Here is a 17,205-nt window from a genome sequence, read left to right as displayed (position 1 = left end):
TTACCTTTGGACAGAAGCAGACTGTTTCCCTGTGTTTCCAATCTTTTTCCTGCAAGCTGCAACCTTAAATTTAATGGAAAAATGTGAGAGTGGTTTTGACATCTTACATGTTGAGCAAAATGTTATCAATGTTTGTGTATGTTTCGTGGTCATGTAAAACAAGTAAATACTGGATGATACATCACCATCATATTTGTTTAAACTCCCAAATATCACAGTCTCCTGCAGCCTCAGAAATCGTGTATCCTGGTTGTTCTCAGGATTGTGAAACGAGACATGTGCAGTGTGAATGGGCGTGGCGCACTCTTTTAATTCACTACAGGGATGAAAACCCCTCCACATTGATCCAGTTTGGAAAATCCAGATGTAATGATACCCTTTGACTCAAAGTAACCAATTCATTCTTCCCATCACAGATCCTTAAGTGCTGCCAATCAATGGAACAACTGTAGAAAATCTGCGTTAAAAGGCCTCAGAAAAGGCAACAAACTGCCCGATCAATGGCCACGCTTTGAGTGAACAGGTCGTTTCAAATAATCCTCTTCACAGCAGGATTGGTCACATTTCCTGTTGAGTGTAAATTGGAGATGATGTGCAGGTTTGTCGCAGGATATTGCTCTCAATAACAGGTTACTGCAGGTACATGGCCTCTGACAGGCGACCCTTTCAATTTTTGGAGCTCTTAGTGTAGAAATAGTGTCCTGATATAATGCGTTCACATTTCTCTGTAACGATCCTTCAAAATGTGTGTTTGTCCTGACATTTTGAGGCGCACACACACACACACACACACACACTCACTCACTCACATAAAGACACTCTCCTCGCTCTCTCTGCTTGATTAAACCAACCTGATCCTTAATTATTCAAACACTAACATTTTCATAACAGCTCTGATACATTTTATTAAACTGTAGCAGTATTTACAACGTACAATCACTGAATTATTCAATTTCAAGACACATTTAAAAGTGCTTTTTAAAAGTGAAGTTTTGTTCTGAATAAATAAGAGTTTCCATTTTCTGACAACAACACAACAACAAACAACAGTAAAGCTGCAAATGTGCTCATCACCAATACAGACAAAAATGCAGGTTTTACTGAAATACTGCTACAACACTGCTTTTTCCCTTCGTTTCTGAGAGCTCATTTTGCAGCAATTTAATTAAAATACCTTGTATGAGTGGGTAAACAAAAGGAGAAATCCTGACCTGATGCAATGTTTCATGTCCCATCAAAAAAGAGGAAAAAAAATGAAATAAAAGTGGTCTTCTTCTCTGCACCATAAAAAAACAAGACAAAAAAACTCCCATGTTGGCGTGGAGGTGGGACATTTCTCCAATCGCCACAGTCTGCTGTCTTTATAAGACAAAGCTGAGCTCAGAACTCTCGCAGCGAAGAATCCGACTTGATTGAAAACAGATCGCCGAGGTCCCGGCTGCCCGCGGGGGATTAGACTCCCAAACAGAGCAGATTACTGACAGTACGTCCCAGTGGATTTTTTTTTCACAACATCAGTGTGGTGACGCTGCAAAAAGCAGACGCAGGAAGTCAGCGGCTGATGGGAAGCTGTGGTAAAGAGATGGACGGATGGGTCAAGTGGCCCGGGGCAGCGAGGACGGAGAAGGGATGAGCTGCAGTGCACAAGAGAAAAACCATGAGTTCGTGGAGACATGCGAGGATGTAATTTAGTTCAAGAACGTGTGAGGAAAGAGATTCAGAATCTGCAAAACAATGTTCCAACTTCCAGCTTTTTGTCTTTTTATATAGTTCAAAATCAACTTGTCTCAAAGGGTTTTACAATCTGTACAACAAATCACACCCTCTATTCTTAGACCCTCGATTCGGATGAAGAAACACTAGAAATTAAAAGGAAGAAACCTCAGGGAGAGCAATAGAGGAGGGGGCCATCTTCCAAAATCCTCTGCACTGTATAGTTCGCCTTACAGCTGAGACAAACTGTATGTGCGCTTAACTTTTTAATGCACAGGCCACCTACACACCAGAGCAAAATACACCTTTTCTTACATTTTAAAGTTGATTTTTCATTTTGATCTTTTTCTTTTCCTAATCTTTATTTATACTCTAATCTCAATCATTGTTCCTTTCCATCACAGCCTCAAGAGTGTGCCACCCTGCATTTGACTACACATACAGTAAACAGCCGAGTAAATTTACATAAGTAGCAATACTGTAGTTTAAAATACTCCATTACAAGTAAGAGTACTGCATTTGAAATACTACTTACGTGAAAAGACATAAGGATTGCTACAAAAAAGCAGTGAAGCATCAAAAATAATATCTCAAAGGTATTAAAGTAAAAGCAGTCATGATGCAGAGCAATGGCCTGTGTGTTATACTGCTGTTGTAGTTGGATGAGATGGAGCTGAACTCTACAGTACATACTGTTGTGTAGTTTAATGTATAACAGAGCATCATCAAATCTTAATGTGCTTAATGTGTAAAATAACTAGCAAGGAGTTAAACAGCACAATAAAAGTAGCAGCATGACACAGAAATACACAAGTTAAGTACAAGTACCTCAGATTTCCACTTAAATGAGTCTTTCTGCTTTTTAAAACATAGAATTGTATGTGTGTGAGTCACCTTTGGTTCAGAAAAGACACAAACATCCCAAACAGAGTGGCACTAACAAAAAGGCCTGACACTCACTGTCCAGGTATCCGTGCAGGGCCAGTAGATGCGGTCGGTCCGGGCTGCTGAACGGTGAATAGTGGATATCGTCTGGCAGCGATGGAGGCATCCTGGACAGCGGAGCGCTCTGAGAGAAGCTGCTCTGTGGCGGCTGCTTTTTGTGTCGCGCGCGGCAGTTCTGAAACCAAACCTGGGAAATATTACAGATGATGTGAACATGCGGCAGGCAGAGGAAACATACGCCACAACAAACACTGTGGAAATCAAGCTCGAGGTTTGACTGTTGTGCTTCTCACCAGACCCCATTTGTTTATTTGTTTATTTGTCCCTGCCAGACAAATCATTTCAGTGTGGTGTGGGAGGATTTTACCCACCAGCTTAACCCTTCCAGCACCAGGCCACAAGCTTCAAATATAGATTTACACATTTGAGGTTATTCCCCTTGCAGAATAACCACGACTGCTGAAAATGAAGATTTACATATATAAATATAAAATATAAGAGCTCATTACAGCACACGCGTGAGAGAAACTGAAGTTTTAGTCAAATCAAACTATGTCACTAATACTTGTGACTTTCCCGGGGTCAAAGGTCAATTACTAGAATGAAAATAGTTCATTTGATGAGCATAACCAATAAATAACTATTAAGTGGACTACTGCATCTTGCACGTAACAAATAAAACCATTTAATCTTGATTCAGAGTCCATGATTAAGTGGACTCTCTGCCGCCTTATCTCCTGTAGGAGAGAATAGGACACGCCCAGAAGTGATAGTCAAATGTTGCTTGGATCACTATAACGACATGCAAGGAGCACTTAGTGTGAGAGTTCATTGAATTCATAAGGACCGGGGCTATTGATGTATTGATATATTGATTGACAGTGAGATAGACCACTTGGTTTGTGTGCAAGCTTCACTTAAACCTACAATGAAACCTGTCTTCCTCTGAAGTACGACACTGTTAATTATCTTCCTAAAAGAATTTAATTGGTCAGGGTTTCATGAGAGTTTAAGTGTTTAAAATGGTCTAAATAAGTAGTGTCCAACCTGGGGGTCTGATCTGAGGGGCCACAAGTCGATTAAAAGGGAAGAAACATATATCTTTATACATATCATTTTCTTTGGAACTACTGGGTGCCGGTCTCGAAAAATCCTTTAAATTTGTCAATAGCAGAAGGAAAAGCTTCAGGGTCTACAAGCAAGAACACTGTGACCTACATTTCGAAATGAGACATTATATTATTCCACCATGAGGAATTTTGGAGGAAATTCTTTGGATTAGGTTCTTTTTTTTCCCCAAAAACTCAACAAATTGAAATAATGTGTACATCAACAACAAAATCCTATGTGAGTATCAGATACTGCGTATTCCAGGAAAAGCATTTTTCATATGAGTGGCTCCTTCCCAAAGCTGTTTTCTGGCTTCAGACGTCTTGAAAACAAAGCAGTGTCTACAGTATTTTGTAACTAATCACAGGTTACGAGTCTACGAACCATATTTAGCTCAACCAAAAAGTGAGTTTCCCCTTTTCAATTTGTTTCATTTCAACAAATAAAAAAAAGCAAATAAATGTTATATCATTGTGGATTTTTTTTTCTTTCTTAGCCCATCTCATAACCCCTATGTTTTATCATGTCCCACCTGTATGACTCGTCTGCTCAGCCCCGTCACTTCTGCCAGCTTCTGTAGCGTCTGAGCGTCAGGGTTGTTGTCCTGAGCGAACTGAGACTGCATCACCTGCGACAGACAGAAACAACAGGTGACGCTGCATCTGAACACACACACACACACACACACATCAGAGCAGGATGTACCTGCAGTTGCTCAGCAGTGAACGACGTCCGCGCCCTCTTGGCTGGTTTTGGTTGGCAGTCCTGATCAGAGGGCAGCGCTCCTTCCAGAGTCAGCCCTGTGCCTTTAAGAAAGCACAATCACAACAGGATTGCTCACATTTCAGTCATTTCATTGTGAAATTACACAAAACAAGGTAGTTATGAGTTTACTGGCCAATTTTGCTACAGCTCAAGTCTGTGTCATAAAATTGAGCATTTGTCCAAACAACCCGTTTCACGTAATTAAAATGTTTTCTTGCCAGCAACCGCACAGTCCAAAGTATTTATACTATTATGGCCCACGTTTTCCTCAGTGTCAGCACAGCAGTGAGCAGAGGCTTCCATCAGAGTATCAGTATGAAAAGTATAGGAAATAACAAGGGACCTTTAGGATCCACTTGGCTTTTCATGAGCTGAAACACGATGAATGATATTTTGTTTCTGTCTTTCTGCCTACAGCCCATTGTTTTCAAACAGTGACTATTTTTGTCAGAAGTCCTCAGAATGTCCCTCTTTTCAGCAGGTCCACCATTTAACCTCACGCTGGGTGGAAAACCACTGCTCAGAGCCTCAGATCTTTATCTTCAATTCACAAAGCTAACAAAGATCAAATGCTGGTATTAGATGTTGAACATAAGGCGCGAAGACATCTAGACTTTTGCGTTTTGTTGTAATGTCGCATCCATAACGAAAAAAGTTCTTTGTATTTCGATATTTGACTCAATAAGAGTGTTACGTGGCTGCAATAAAGAGCTGGATTGAGCTCATCCAGAATATATCTGTGATTTTGTCATCCAGTGTGGAAAAAAACTACTTGAGAGGAAACTTAAAGGGCACACTGGAAACTTTAGAGCTCAAGTGATCAAGAGTTGCCAGAATATTTTGTTCCTGTTGGTACTGAGGCCCTGACTCGTGCATAGTTTTGCTGGGACCATCTGAGATACATCTTTGATAACGTCTGTTACCATTTTCTGCAGCCCTGCGGAGGTTGTCCAGCATGATGTCATAGTGGCTGCGGCAGAGCACCCTTCCCTCCACCAGGCCAAACTCCTCCCCGGTGGACAGCTGCCTCTTACAGGAGAAGCAGGCGAAGCAGGCCAGGTGGTACACGCTGCCCCGAGCCCGCCGCACCCAGTCACTCGCGTACACCTGCCGGCCACACTGGGCGCACTTGGTGCCGAACCTACTGTGAGGAAGAAGGAAACGAGTGGGTGAAGGTTGGCTGCAGTTTGCAGAGCTCAGTTAAAAGTAGAGACGTCTTGATTGTGTACTGAATCTTTTAATGTTCAGTATCTGCCAACCAAATCCTATTTGTTTATTTTTCTCCTTCATATTACAGCTACACAGCTCCCTGATGCTTCAGTAACATTTCAAATGAATACAGTAAAACTAATAAAGCAGTTAGAGTCAGAACAGCAGAATATATAACCTACAGCTTTCTTTGATGGGCTGCTATAATATTTCATAGAGGTCGAGGGTTTGGGGAGTCTCTGTCTGTGATGGCCTACTTCTTAGTTAAAGGGTGTTCTTTAATGCCATATCTTTTATTGATGTTTATTTCCAGCATCTTTTTAGAGCTTATTATACAATTACACAAAAATATGCAGTAAGTACACCAGTCTGTATGTAGCCTGAGAGGTAAAACCAGTGCAAAAAGGATACACACACACACACACACACACTTCACTCACTGTTTGTGATTATTTAGTGAGCCCTGCAGGGTGACTTAAGGCAATCTTGAGGAGTATGTCAACATTTTGTTCAACTCAGACCTTGTGTCACGTGGGGTTTGGTAGCCAATAGAATAAGAAGACCCAGTTAAATGAGAGTACCTCAAAGTAAAACTGTGAAAGTGGAAGACTAACTCAACTAAACTGGGTTTTAATAATAATAAGGTCCTAAAACTAGATTTTCAATGAAACAGGGCCACAAAATTAGCTAATAATGCAGTTAATGTTGCACATTAGTGGCACAAATTTTCAAAAAAATCTATGAACAATCAAATGACCAAAACCCACTGAAATGATGCAGGAAATTTAGAGCAGTAGCTCACTTTGCCTGGTTGGTAATCCAGCAATGTGCTCATTGATGTGATCTGACTCTCAGGCAGGGACTGTAAACAGATTTTTACAGGCTGGGAATTAGTTTTAAAAACATGGTTTTGCTTTGATAGACTTTATTCTACTGAAAAGATCCTTTAGAGCAAAGGCCCATTATGGGCCATTATGCAGAACATATTTTTCATTGAGGAAATCACGATTCCCTTAAGTGGGAGGCCAAATCACATTATACTCGAGTCCAAAGTTGATCTTGGAGAGCAAAGATCAGTTCGCTGTAAAAACACTCAGAAACATAAACTAATGTCCAATAATTTATCACCTGCACAAAAAAAATAAAAGCTCATCAGTCCACCGTGAAATGCTTCATTTTTCAGTTTTTTCAGGAATGAAGTAGAGAAGCATTGAAATATCATCTTGCATTTCTAGAAACAATTCTGGTTTCCAAAAATACTTCAATACTTAATTTAATCCTATTCATATGCACATTTGTCTGTCTGCAAGGCTTTTTCATTAATATGAAAAACAACAGGAAGGATGCTCTTCGAATATTGTAGAAGCATTAGTTCATAAAGTCTCATTTACAAGAATTTGAGAGGTTCAATGGGAGATAAAAAAAAAATGAAACATTATCAGCATTTTGGGTTGCAGTGGTACAGCGAAGGAACAATATTTACAAAAACATGTTTTTCATTTGTCTGTTTTTAAAGCTATTTTTCGTTCATTTCTCTGTTTTTCAAACACGACTCAACAAATGCAGTTTCAGCCATGTGCGTTAAAAGAACTGGCCTCAGAACTAAAGGGATGAACCGCAGAGTTTGCGTGTGCAAGAAACTCAGTTTATTTTACAGAATAAACGTCGACATGGCGAAACAGTAAAAAAACAAAAATAAAAAACCAACGAAGTAAAATTAAATTTCAAAAGAAATAAACATTTCAAAATAAATATTTGAATAAAGCCGAATCACCGAATTCATTCATTTCATTTCGGTAATTGTCAAATTTGAATTGAACGCCATTCAAAGGTTATCTTATTATTAACTTAGCCTATTAATTATAAATATCAATTACTATTATTAATGAAGGCCTACTACAAAAATGAACGTTTATTTTAAAATGATAACATAAAGTGAATCTATAGTTCAGCTGTGGTAATTATTTAAATAATTAATTTTCACATTTACTGACACTTTGATTTTGATGTAATGAACGTCACTAGCGATCAAAATAAAAGCGGAAGTCTTTGCACAAATAAAACCTGACCTTACCTGAAATAATCCAGTTTGCAGTAGATTTCTTTGTTTTTAACGTAGCAGCTGTTGTGTTGGCGCAGAGACGCTCTGCACACTGAACACTCCAAACATCCCAAATGCCAGTTCAGGTTGTTGACCTGTGGAGACGAAAGAAAACATACAACTACGCTCACAGACTGCTGAGTGTGCGTGAAACCTCCCGTAAAGAATTAACAAAATAATTCTTTTTTTTTTCAAAATAAAAGAAAGAAACCTGAGTAGAAAAGGGTGACTAGATAAAGGAGGACTGAATAGCAATGCATGCGTAAAATTGTCACCACCACACCGCATATTTTGTTGAGAGTGTACAGAGACATATTAGGGAATAAAAGAAAAGATGAAAACCAAAGAGACGGAGCTGGAGTTTAATCCCCTCGAAGCTTCGTAGATACGTTTAATCGTGCAGATATTTATCCCTTTTCTTCCGCCAGATGTCATTTCTCACCTTGAGCAGGTACCGGTCCTGGATCTCCATGCCGCAGCTGGCGCACTGGTTCTTGGCCCCCGGAGGAGAGCAGAGACAGGCGCCCTCCGACGGACTGGACTCACCGGACTCCTTCTTCACCTCCGCCTTAGACTGCGTCAGAAAAAACGGTTTTCATATTAAAGGGAAGTTTGTAGTTTGTTTCATTTTTTTAAACACAGTGTTCCTGAAAGAAAATAGTCCGTCAAGTATTTCAGTTGTAGTCAGTGAGGTGGTGGAAACATGAAGATCCAGTCCTGTGGAAAAAAACACCAAGGTCTAAGAGAAAATATTTAAAATTCCAGAAAAGCTTTATTGTCTCCAGTGACAGGCCCCCTAGGAAAGAAATTTACACATTTACCATGATTTATCTGGACAGACATCCGCGCACGTGCTGTGATGATTCACTATGTTAAGCTTCATTTAAATCTCACAACAGCAAAGATTTATCTCAGGCTAAAGGTGTTGCATTATCTCTAATCAGCGAATCAAAATTGGATTAATTGAGTTTTATTGGCATTTCTCTCCACCACATCCATGATTGTCAAAGCATGCAGCTCGTAGGTACAGTTCAGTCTCCTCCTGATTAAACCTGAGCCAAATCCAGAGTCCTCCGAAGGTGATCTGGAACGCAGAGAGTTCAGGAGGGGAGCAAGAGGGATCAACGAAGCCTTACACACAGCGAAAGACAAAGAAATCAAAAGGTTGCAAACCAGACTCGTCCAGATGTTTGTGACTCACCATTTTCGGGTCTTGAGCGCTGCCTATTTGGAGAGAAGATGGAGCTTGCTCTGCGCATTACGCATCTCTGCCCCAGCCCACACTATATCCGGTCCAAAACAACGAATAACAGTTTCTCCTGCATTTAAACCCTAGCAACAAAAGAAATTTTGATGCAATTAGAAGGAAAAAAAAGACCCATATACGATCGATCATTCTTCTCGTGCGCAATGGGAGGCTGTATTCCCATGCAATCAAACGCAGTGAAAAGAAAGGATGGCACTATATCTGCAATTAGCGGTGGATTGAAATGCTTCGCTTGATAAGTGGCAGCCCGAGTGTCAATTTCATCTGGCAATCAAAAAAAAGGGAAAAAAAAGTAACCGAGCCACCAAGTTAAGAGAGAAAAAAGGCGGCGCATCCTAATTTCAATAGCTGTATAATCGAAAATCGAAAAATCTCCAAAGTGAAGAGGCTCAATTGGAGATCGGTCTATTCATAACAGACAATGTGCAGAAACTGCAGCTGATCTTGAAGCATAAAGGAGCTTGATTGTCTCATTCTCATGATGGACCCATTTAAGTACTTGAGGCTCCCCTGGGTGATTACAGCTGCATTCATAAACTGCCAAAAAATCTGCGTTTGGGTGGCAATCCGGAGTCCGCGTTACCCTTCAGTTTGTCGAAATTAACACGAATGCAAGATTATGTTAATTACCAGCTACGGTATAAATATTGGAGGCAGCGACAAGAGATGGCCTATGGAAATAAAAATAAATCATGTACTTCATACATGGAAAACCTCCCAAACGCGGCGAAAACATCGTCCAGCAAAAGTTTTCCCAGAACATCACAAGCAAAATATCCAAATAATCCCTGGAGCTCAAACAGGCGCCTCTCTCTCTTTGTCTTCAGCAGTAATCCAACTTCATTAACTCTGTGGGAATCAAACCAGTGGCACCAGCGGCAGCGACCACACGGACTCCCGTGTCTCGCTGGTCCCGCTGCAGCTTCTTCCCCACCGCCTGGACTCCAGGTCTACACCCAGCGCAGCCAGACAGGATGTGATGCTGCTCACCGGACCGGCGAGCCCGCGCGCGCTTACTCTCCTTCTCTGTGGGCTCGCAGGAACATTCATGGCATGAACTCACTAGAAAAAGACAATCAGTTAAAATATGCGCGGAAACACCCACCAGGTAATTTCGATAATGTGTCTGTTTGGTGATGACGGCTGCGTACCTGCCTTAGTTTTATTGAAATCACTCCATCACTGATTGCAGAGTGATGGAGGGTCAGGGTGATGCCAGCTGCGCAGCGCTAATTATCCATCATATAGAATTTATTTTTGGAGGATTTATCATTTTTAACCACATTTTTTGCAGTCTTGCTCTAAAGTATGGCCTCTGGGCCGTATGCGGTCCGCGTGACCGTTTGGTTCGGCCCGCGAGGAAGTTCATAAATAACAATATTGTTAATAAAAAGCAACAGAAATACAGAAAAGTCTCCAGACAGCAACGACGTTCTTTCTGCGATAAAACAAAGCATTTGTTTTATTTCTCAGTGAGGTGTTTTTGATGTCTTGATGTATTTTTAATATGCTGAATGTCAATAAAACATCATGAAGGGATTTTTAGCAATTGAAGAATGACTTTTTACATCCAACAACTTGAAATTAGCTAATATCTTGTTCATACTGCACATGCATGAAGAGAGTAGGCTTTGTTTTATCATGTGAGATTTCATGTGGTCATGATGATTCAATAGTTTTGATACATTAGGTTCCTCTGATTGGTTGATTATACAGAACCTGAGTGGCTTTAAAGATTTCACAGTGACTCTTGTGTTGCAGGTCTCATGCTGTGGCGTTAGATGTCTCTCACTACAGTCACCAGACTCCCTGCACCCACAGAGAGGGAACAAACTGACTTTCAGGTTAAGGTTTTCATGAAGTCAAAGACATTTTAATCCTTATTGATCGCTTCAAAAGCATCTGGAACAGCAGAATTACATTGTGTCAGTCTCTTTGTATCCTCAGTGTAACGCACTTCTGTGCATTAACTGTAATCACCAGATGGAGCAGGGTCAAATGGAAGTGGGCTGGTCAAGATGTAGGAGGACTTAAATGAGGGAAGTGTGTTATTTCACCTCCATTATCATTGTGCAAAAGTGAAGGTTTTTGACCAGTGTCGATCAGTTTTTGACCGGTGTACACTTAATTAAGTTCTGTTGCATTTTTTTTTTCTCTTGAAGAATTTCATCCCAAATGTTATGGTTGAAAGCCTCTAAAACAGTATTTACATCACCATTAACACCTTACCTTAACCCACACTAAAATATTCAAGTAAGTTAACTTTGACTGGAGATTGCCGTAGTGTGCTGTATATCATATATTTATTCATTTAATCACTAAAACACTGATGTGATTTTCAGCCATGCATGGGAAATAAACAGCCTCTTTTGTAAAGATTATCTAGAAGGAAATGTCCTTTAAACAGCAGGCTTTTTAACAGTTTGACTTTTGTTTTCCTGAACCTCACCCCTACAGAATTTCCTCCCTACAGATCTGGCAACCTGAAAGGCACAACGACATCCTGACAAAGGTAATATCCGAGGATGGGTCACCTGTTGCATCCTGTACAGCTCTGTGGATGTGCCAGTGTCACAGCTCTGCTGTTGTACGTGTGCGGCTGCCCTTCCTTCAGCTGTTCGCGATCCACAAAGACAATAAGCGACCAGCACACTGCCACAATAAAAACAAACTGCACCACATGCTAAAGCTATCAGACTCATCCAATGAGCCCCCAGTGGACAGTTTGATGGCTGGTATGTCAACAATGTATGACGTGCGTCATCCGCTCGCTGTGGAGGTGCAGAGAGGTTCACATGAGGGCATGAACTTATTTACTGAGGTGCATGTTAGGAAACAACCAGCATTAAGGTGGGGTCCTTTTGTCATAAGTGAATAACAATGCTTGTATAACAAACTGGCTTTCATACCTGAAGTCGTGCCTAAAATCTTTCAATTCTTGGTTGTAATGTAATGTAATATAATCTACTGCTGTAAGTAATTTTCAGTGGATTGATTTGGAGAATATGAAATTGAGCAGCCAAAAGACAGCTGAATAATCGTACTTTTTCTGAGCTTTGCACTGCCAGAAGTAGCCATCCTTACCCGCTGTTTTTGACTAATTTTTCTGTTGTAGTTTGGTATAATCTGTGTAAGATCTAAATCATAAAAAAAAAAAAAAATAAACCAACAAACAAACAGGCAATGTTGCTCAGACAGCCTCTTTCAATCAGAATACCCACTCAGCTGGGTTTGGCAGTCAATCATCACTACTGTGCTGCAGCGTTTCGTGTGAGGAGCATAAGAGCGAGGGGCTGCTGTGGTGGCAAATGTTAATTTTACCCCTGTCTCTCTTGAATTGACACTTTAGACACACTTCAGCCCGGGCAAGGAGTGTTATGCTGTATCACCCAGGAAGTTGATTTTTTCATTTCTAAAGCAGAATTTGGGGTCTGTAGTTCATGATGGCCCTCACCTGATACCCCTCCATAGGTCTTTGTTCTATTTTTATTTTGAGATGCTTGTTTTTCTAATTAATCTTCTGATGTATGATGGCTCACAGTGCTTCCTCTTCGTATAAGTTCTTTCTTCATTAACTTTGCTTCACACCCTTCTTATATAACAAGCATGGCTTCCATTTGACTGCCTAACAAACCTAGGACTCCATCTAGCATTTAAAAACTACCCAGGAGGTGGAGCCTCTCCCAGCAGGGTGAGCACAGGTGTACTGCATTCTGCCAGTGATTAGACTGGGATTGCTTACTTGTACCAGCCTGTCCAGTGTTGGGTCATGTGTGCTCTGATCAAGGTCTCAGACAAAGTGGAAAACCACCGGAGTGTGCAGAAATCTCTTCTGTCTGAATGTTTGAAATCTCACACTAATTATCTTGTTATCTTGAAAAATCAGACTGTGTTTTCTCATGATGAAACACTTTGGAAACATTTTTTTTTTTTGTCTTAATCAGCCTCTAACTCTGATGGGGCTCAACATTGAAACAAGACTTTCTGCCAAACTTAGACCAGTTTTGGTTCCACATGACAGCAGCTTTTTTCCAGGGTCTTTTCACTGGTGTAAAGTATTCAGGACTCAGCCAGACAAACGTGATGCCACATACTTGAGTGCACACATCAGGATTTAGAAACGTTTGTATCAGAATTAGATGAGAGTTGTGAGAGTCCATGAAATCCAAAGTGAAATTTTGAGCGTTAAACTCTCATAAATAACCCCTAATAATGTTATATCTGCCAAAAAACTTTTACTTGGCTTGTTGCTTATTTCATCAAAAACAAACAGGTAAGATTTTGAGGGGTTTTAAAACTCGTATCATGATATGATTAGTGAAGGCCATTGATTATGTTGGTGCTGTAACTGATTATAAGTCCATTTTGTGCTTGTGCCATTGTCCCCTAACACCAACCTTATGTCTTTGATTTAGGGAGGGTTACAGCTTTTTGTAATTACAGATGATAATAAATTTAATAAAATGATAACAAATGTAACAATGCCTTACACAGCAGCAAAGATGCGAAGACTGGACGAGTTTTGAATGGATCGGATGGTCACATACTGTATATGCATGTCTAAATACTCACAAATATCTTGCACCTACATACAGCATCAGTGTGTACATGAACATAGACTCATGCTTATGCCATACCTGTCAATGCTGGGATTTAAAAATGAGGGACATTTTCCAGCGCACCCGCCCAGCTTTTTTTTTGGCAGGGACTTCATCCCTCTCACATTCATTCATTCATTCATTCTTCTTCTTTTCCTCGTTCTTCTTGTTTTATTGGTGGTTGGGGTCTGAGTGACTTCTCCTCACTAGATGTTAAAGCTAATGTTTGACATACTGCCACCTGCTGTACCGGAGGGGAATCCAGAAAACACGTCAAAGAGGTGGTTGGCTTTGCCTCCTTTTCTTAAAGAAAAGGTGAAAAATACAGGAGATTTACAGGAAACATTCAAACAGGAAGACAGCGGGAGAGAAGGGTGAAATAATCCCAGGAGTGTTGACAGGTCTCTCTTATGCACACAGTCTGTTTTATCTGTTGTTCGTATTCTGAATCTGTTTCATCCACTTGTTTGTTTAGTTGTTTAACCCCAATTTAAAAGGCTAAACAGAGACAGAGGCTGCAAATTAGCTTCAGCTTGATATACCATATTACATCTGTTGCACCACTTCCTTCTAACAATGTTTGTCTGTATTGTCCTTGTTGAATGAATAAATAAACACATTTGTGATCATGAGATTACGTGGTTAAACATGAACAATAATGTCTTCTCTTCAGCAGAGGTTGAGGGCCTGCAGTTCATGATTTTCTCCGATTCTGTTATGTTTTCTGTAAATCTTTTGGGTGAGGGGCAGACAAAGTGCAATGTGCATGATTCATACCCCTTTCTTCCAGTGGTTGCATGTTACAGAGAACCAGCACAAAGCCCCGTTACAGGCTTGACTGATGCTCCGCCTGGCATGTTGGCTGACAGAAATTGTTTGGAGAAGGGTGGAGCAAGCCCTAAATGCAACACCAAAGTCTTATCTTGTTGCTGTAGAACTTCTGCCACTGTAGTTCATGTGAATATTGTTAGATGTTTGAGATAAGAGTTGGATCTGAGGCCAGTATGCGTAGATATTGCTGCAACCAAGGTTAACCTGCTGTGGGTGTGTTAAGAAAAGAAACAGGACAAATAGTAAATTTACAATAACCAGTTGCTGCCAATTGGTCTGAGTCAGCTGTAGCACATTAACACCACCTGTGGCACTTGAGGTTGCTTGAAAACTAGTCAGCAAATGAGAAGAGAAGTTGTAAAGGTTAGCCAACTGGATTGTGCTTGAAACAGTTAGATAGTGAATAAACAGTTTAAATAGTTTGCTTAAACCACCAATAGACGTGTTTTTTTTTTTTGTTTTTTTTTTTGCTTTAACGTAAGATGATGAAGTAAATGTTGATCGCACATTGTAATGGCTACAGAAAAAAGACATCGTCTGCGTTTATATTGGCTCACTTTACGCCTTGCATTCACTTGCAATTCTGTCTGCACCGGGTATGATCTCCCAGTAAAATGAAGGCGTAACGATCCAGTCAAGGTTTCTATCTGCTTTCAAGTTTCCATTACAGAGTAAATGAATGAATTCATTTGTGCTTTTTCTCTTAGTGTTTTCTTCAACTTCCCCCTCCACCCCGACGCCAAACCCCTGCCGTAGTTACCTGTTTACGTGACATAACTATGGTATAACTCCATAAAATGATGGCAATTACCTTTACCTCTTCAATGAACATTCTTGTTTCCTCTCTCTGATTTACAAAGAGGTGGTGACTGTTTCTTTATGGAAATTTGGAAACAAATGCAGTGTGTCCTGTGTTGTTGGTAGTTGCTGGGCATGTGGAAATGCTAGGGGAGGCTGTTTGAAAAATCGTCTGTAAAGTAATAAACAGTTGAAATAGCTCAAAGTAGCCTAATGAATAAATGGTTAAAATCATTAGCTATGAACAGTGGAACACACCTTAACACTCCTTGATGTAATGTAAAAACATTTTGAAACTGTTAGTGAAGAGTAATGAATAAACACTAGAAATACTCTGAAGTGATGGATAAATGACACTTGAAGTGGTAGCAGGAGGCAACATATGCCAAATGACTGAGGCAACAAACACTGCCAATTGTATGGAAACATTATTGTGACAATAACCACAAATGGTGTTAAATAATCTCCAGATTAAAACCCATTTATAAGAATGCATTTGGAACATGACCGGTGGTGCTGATGAAGGGGCACTTCAGCTTGTCTGACAGGCCTGTGGAGGTACGTCAGACAATGGCTGCTGAAAGGCGCTTTGGATATTTGTCCAACAAATGTTAGAAACATACTTCTTGATGTGCGTTTTTTTTTATTTTTCAGTGTGATCAACTGCTGAGGATGTCAAGACGCACACAAATAATAAAGGAGAGGCGACAGTGAATGTTTGCCTATGGGAGCTTGTTGCAGTTTGACGTTTGTAGACTCACCATCCAGCGACTTCCAACATTCAACAGGCTGCATCTACTCTGAGATCAAACCCATCTAGATTATAGTCCTGCAGCCAAGCTTTCAACAAACAAAGGAAATGGCACATTACACCATCCCTCTCTCTGCAAAGTCTCACTGGAGAGAAAAGAACCCCTCTCCAGTTATTTAACAAATACGAGTTTATTTGAAGTACAGACAAGGAAAAATGAAGGGCCTTTTTTCGGGGCTTGCACTCCATATGACAGCAATTTGGTGGTATTGTGTATTTTGGCCCAAGCGTGTGGTCTATGATAGATGACAGGAGAGAAAATCACGAGCCGCTGGCTTGAGCACAGACATGCAAATTGCTTTCAGCTGATTGCCGTATTCTGCTTGATATTTATCAAGTGGATTACAGTATGCCTCTTTATTTACAGCCAGGAAGCAGCTGATCAATTCCGCCAAAGGAGGGAGGAAAGAGAGCTGATGTTTTTCCTCTGCTGGGTGAAAGGAGAAATCCCTCAAGTGGCCAGTGAGCACTGCAAAATTAAGTGTATACTCAATTGCATCTTGTTTTACCACATCAAAAGACAACATCCAGAAATACAGATGTTTCAAGATTATCCCAAACCCACACAGATATTGGTTTGTGCTGAAACTGAATTTACAAAGAGCACGTCCTACAGCACAAGCTTACAAGTGATTAGTATATTCAGCATTTAGACCTGCAATAACTGATTTTTAGGCCACTTGGAAGCAGTGGCCACAAATGAACATTGACAGTTTAAGCTGATGTGGTGAATTTGTTAGCAAACAGTTTCTTACTGACACATCCAGCAGTTGTGTTTATGGCTACCTGATGAATGTAAGTCAATAATATTTGCTCTCTTTTAGCTCTGTTTTCGGTCTCTACCATCTCCTGAAGGGAATATCTGGCTCTTTATTCGTGCCACATTCACGAATGTCCATCCATAACTATTAAAAGCATTGTTTCTGTCCTACTTTGTACAGTAACTACAGATTAAAGGAAAGATCACCGTAAAGTAAAAGTGCTGATTCAGAAGTTATAGTTGCTTCACACAGGTAAGAAATTAAACAAAAACCAAATTGCCTTTGTAAGGTGTTGG

At 40.4% G+C, this 17,205-nt stretch overlaps 1 protein-coding gene across 5 annotated transcripts; it reads right to left on the bottom strand.

The window, feature by feature from the left end:
* Positions 1 to 930: 930 nt before the first annotated feature.
* Positions 931 to 9,954, bottom strand: lhx6b (LIM homeobox 6b). Of its 5 annotated transcripts, none has more exons than XM_041937162.1 (9): positions 9,816 to 9,954; positions 9,045 to 9,175; positions 8,286 to 8,417; positions 7,817 to 7,938; positions 5,457 to 5,677; positions 4,474 to 4,574; positions 4,301 to 4,396; positions 2,674 to 2,845; positions 931 to 1,634 (listed from the first exon to the last, which is right to left on the bottom strand). In XM_041937162.1, exons 2-9 carry the CDS (start codon positions 9,045 to 9,047, stop codon positions 1,552 to 1,554), a joined length of 930 nt encoding a protein of 309 aa, XP_041793096.1. In that variant the 5' UTR covers positions 9,048 to 9,175; positions 9,816 to 9,954; the 3' UTR covers positions 931 to 1,551. The 5 variants fall into 5 exon arrangements, with proteins under 5 accessions (XP_041793096.1, XP_041793098.1, XP_041793097.1 ...); XM_041937164.1 differs by having other exon boundaries at positions 5,457 to 5,674; XM_041937163.1 differs by lacking the exon at positions 9,816 to 9,954 and having other exon boundaries at positions 9,045 to 9,328.
* Between the last annotated feature and the right edge of the window lie 7,251 nt (positions 9,955 to 17,205).

This window comes from Chelmon rostratus, chromosome 5 (genome assembly GCF_017976325.1).
Source record: "Chelmon rostratus isolate fCheRos1 chromosome 5, fCheRos1.pri, whole genome shotgun sequence".
NCBI classification, from domain to species: Eukaryota; Metazoa; Chordata; class Actinopteri; order Chaetodontiformes; family Chaetodontidae; genus Chelmon; species Chelmon rostratus.
The sequence above is the reverse complement of the archived record's forward strand: the minus strand, read 5'-3'. Positions and strand labels throughout refer to the sequence as shown.

What these genes read in the sequence shown, in the direction of transcription:
- lhx6b (XM_041937162.1), bottom strand. An exon ending in AGGACCGGTACCTGCTCAAG is followed by an intron (nt 7,939 to 8,285) that starts GTGAGAAATGAC and finishes TCGTCTCCACAG; the next exon opens with GTCAACAACCTGAACTGGCA. An exon ending in CCTGCACGGATACCTGGACA is followed by an intron (nt 1,635 to 2,673) that starts GTGAGTGTCAGG and finishes TGTGCACTGCAG; the next exon opens with CTCATCCCTTCTCCGTCCTC.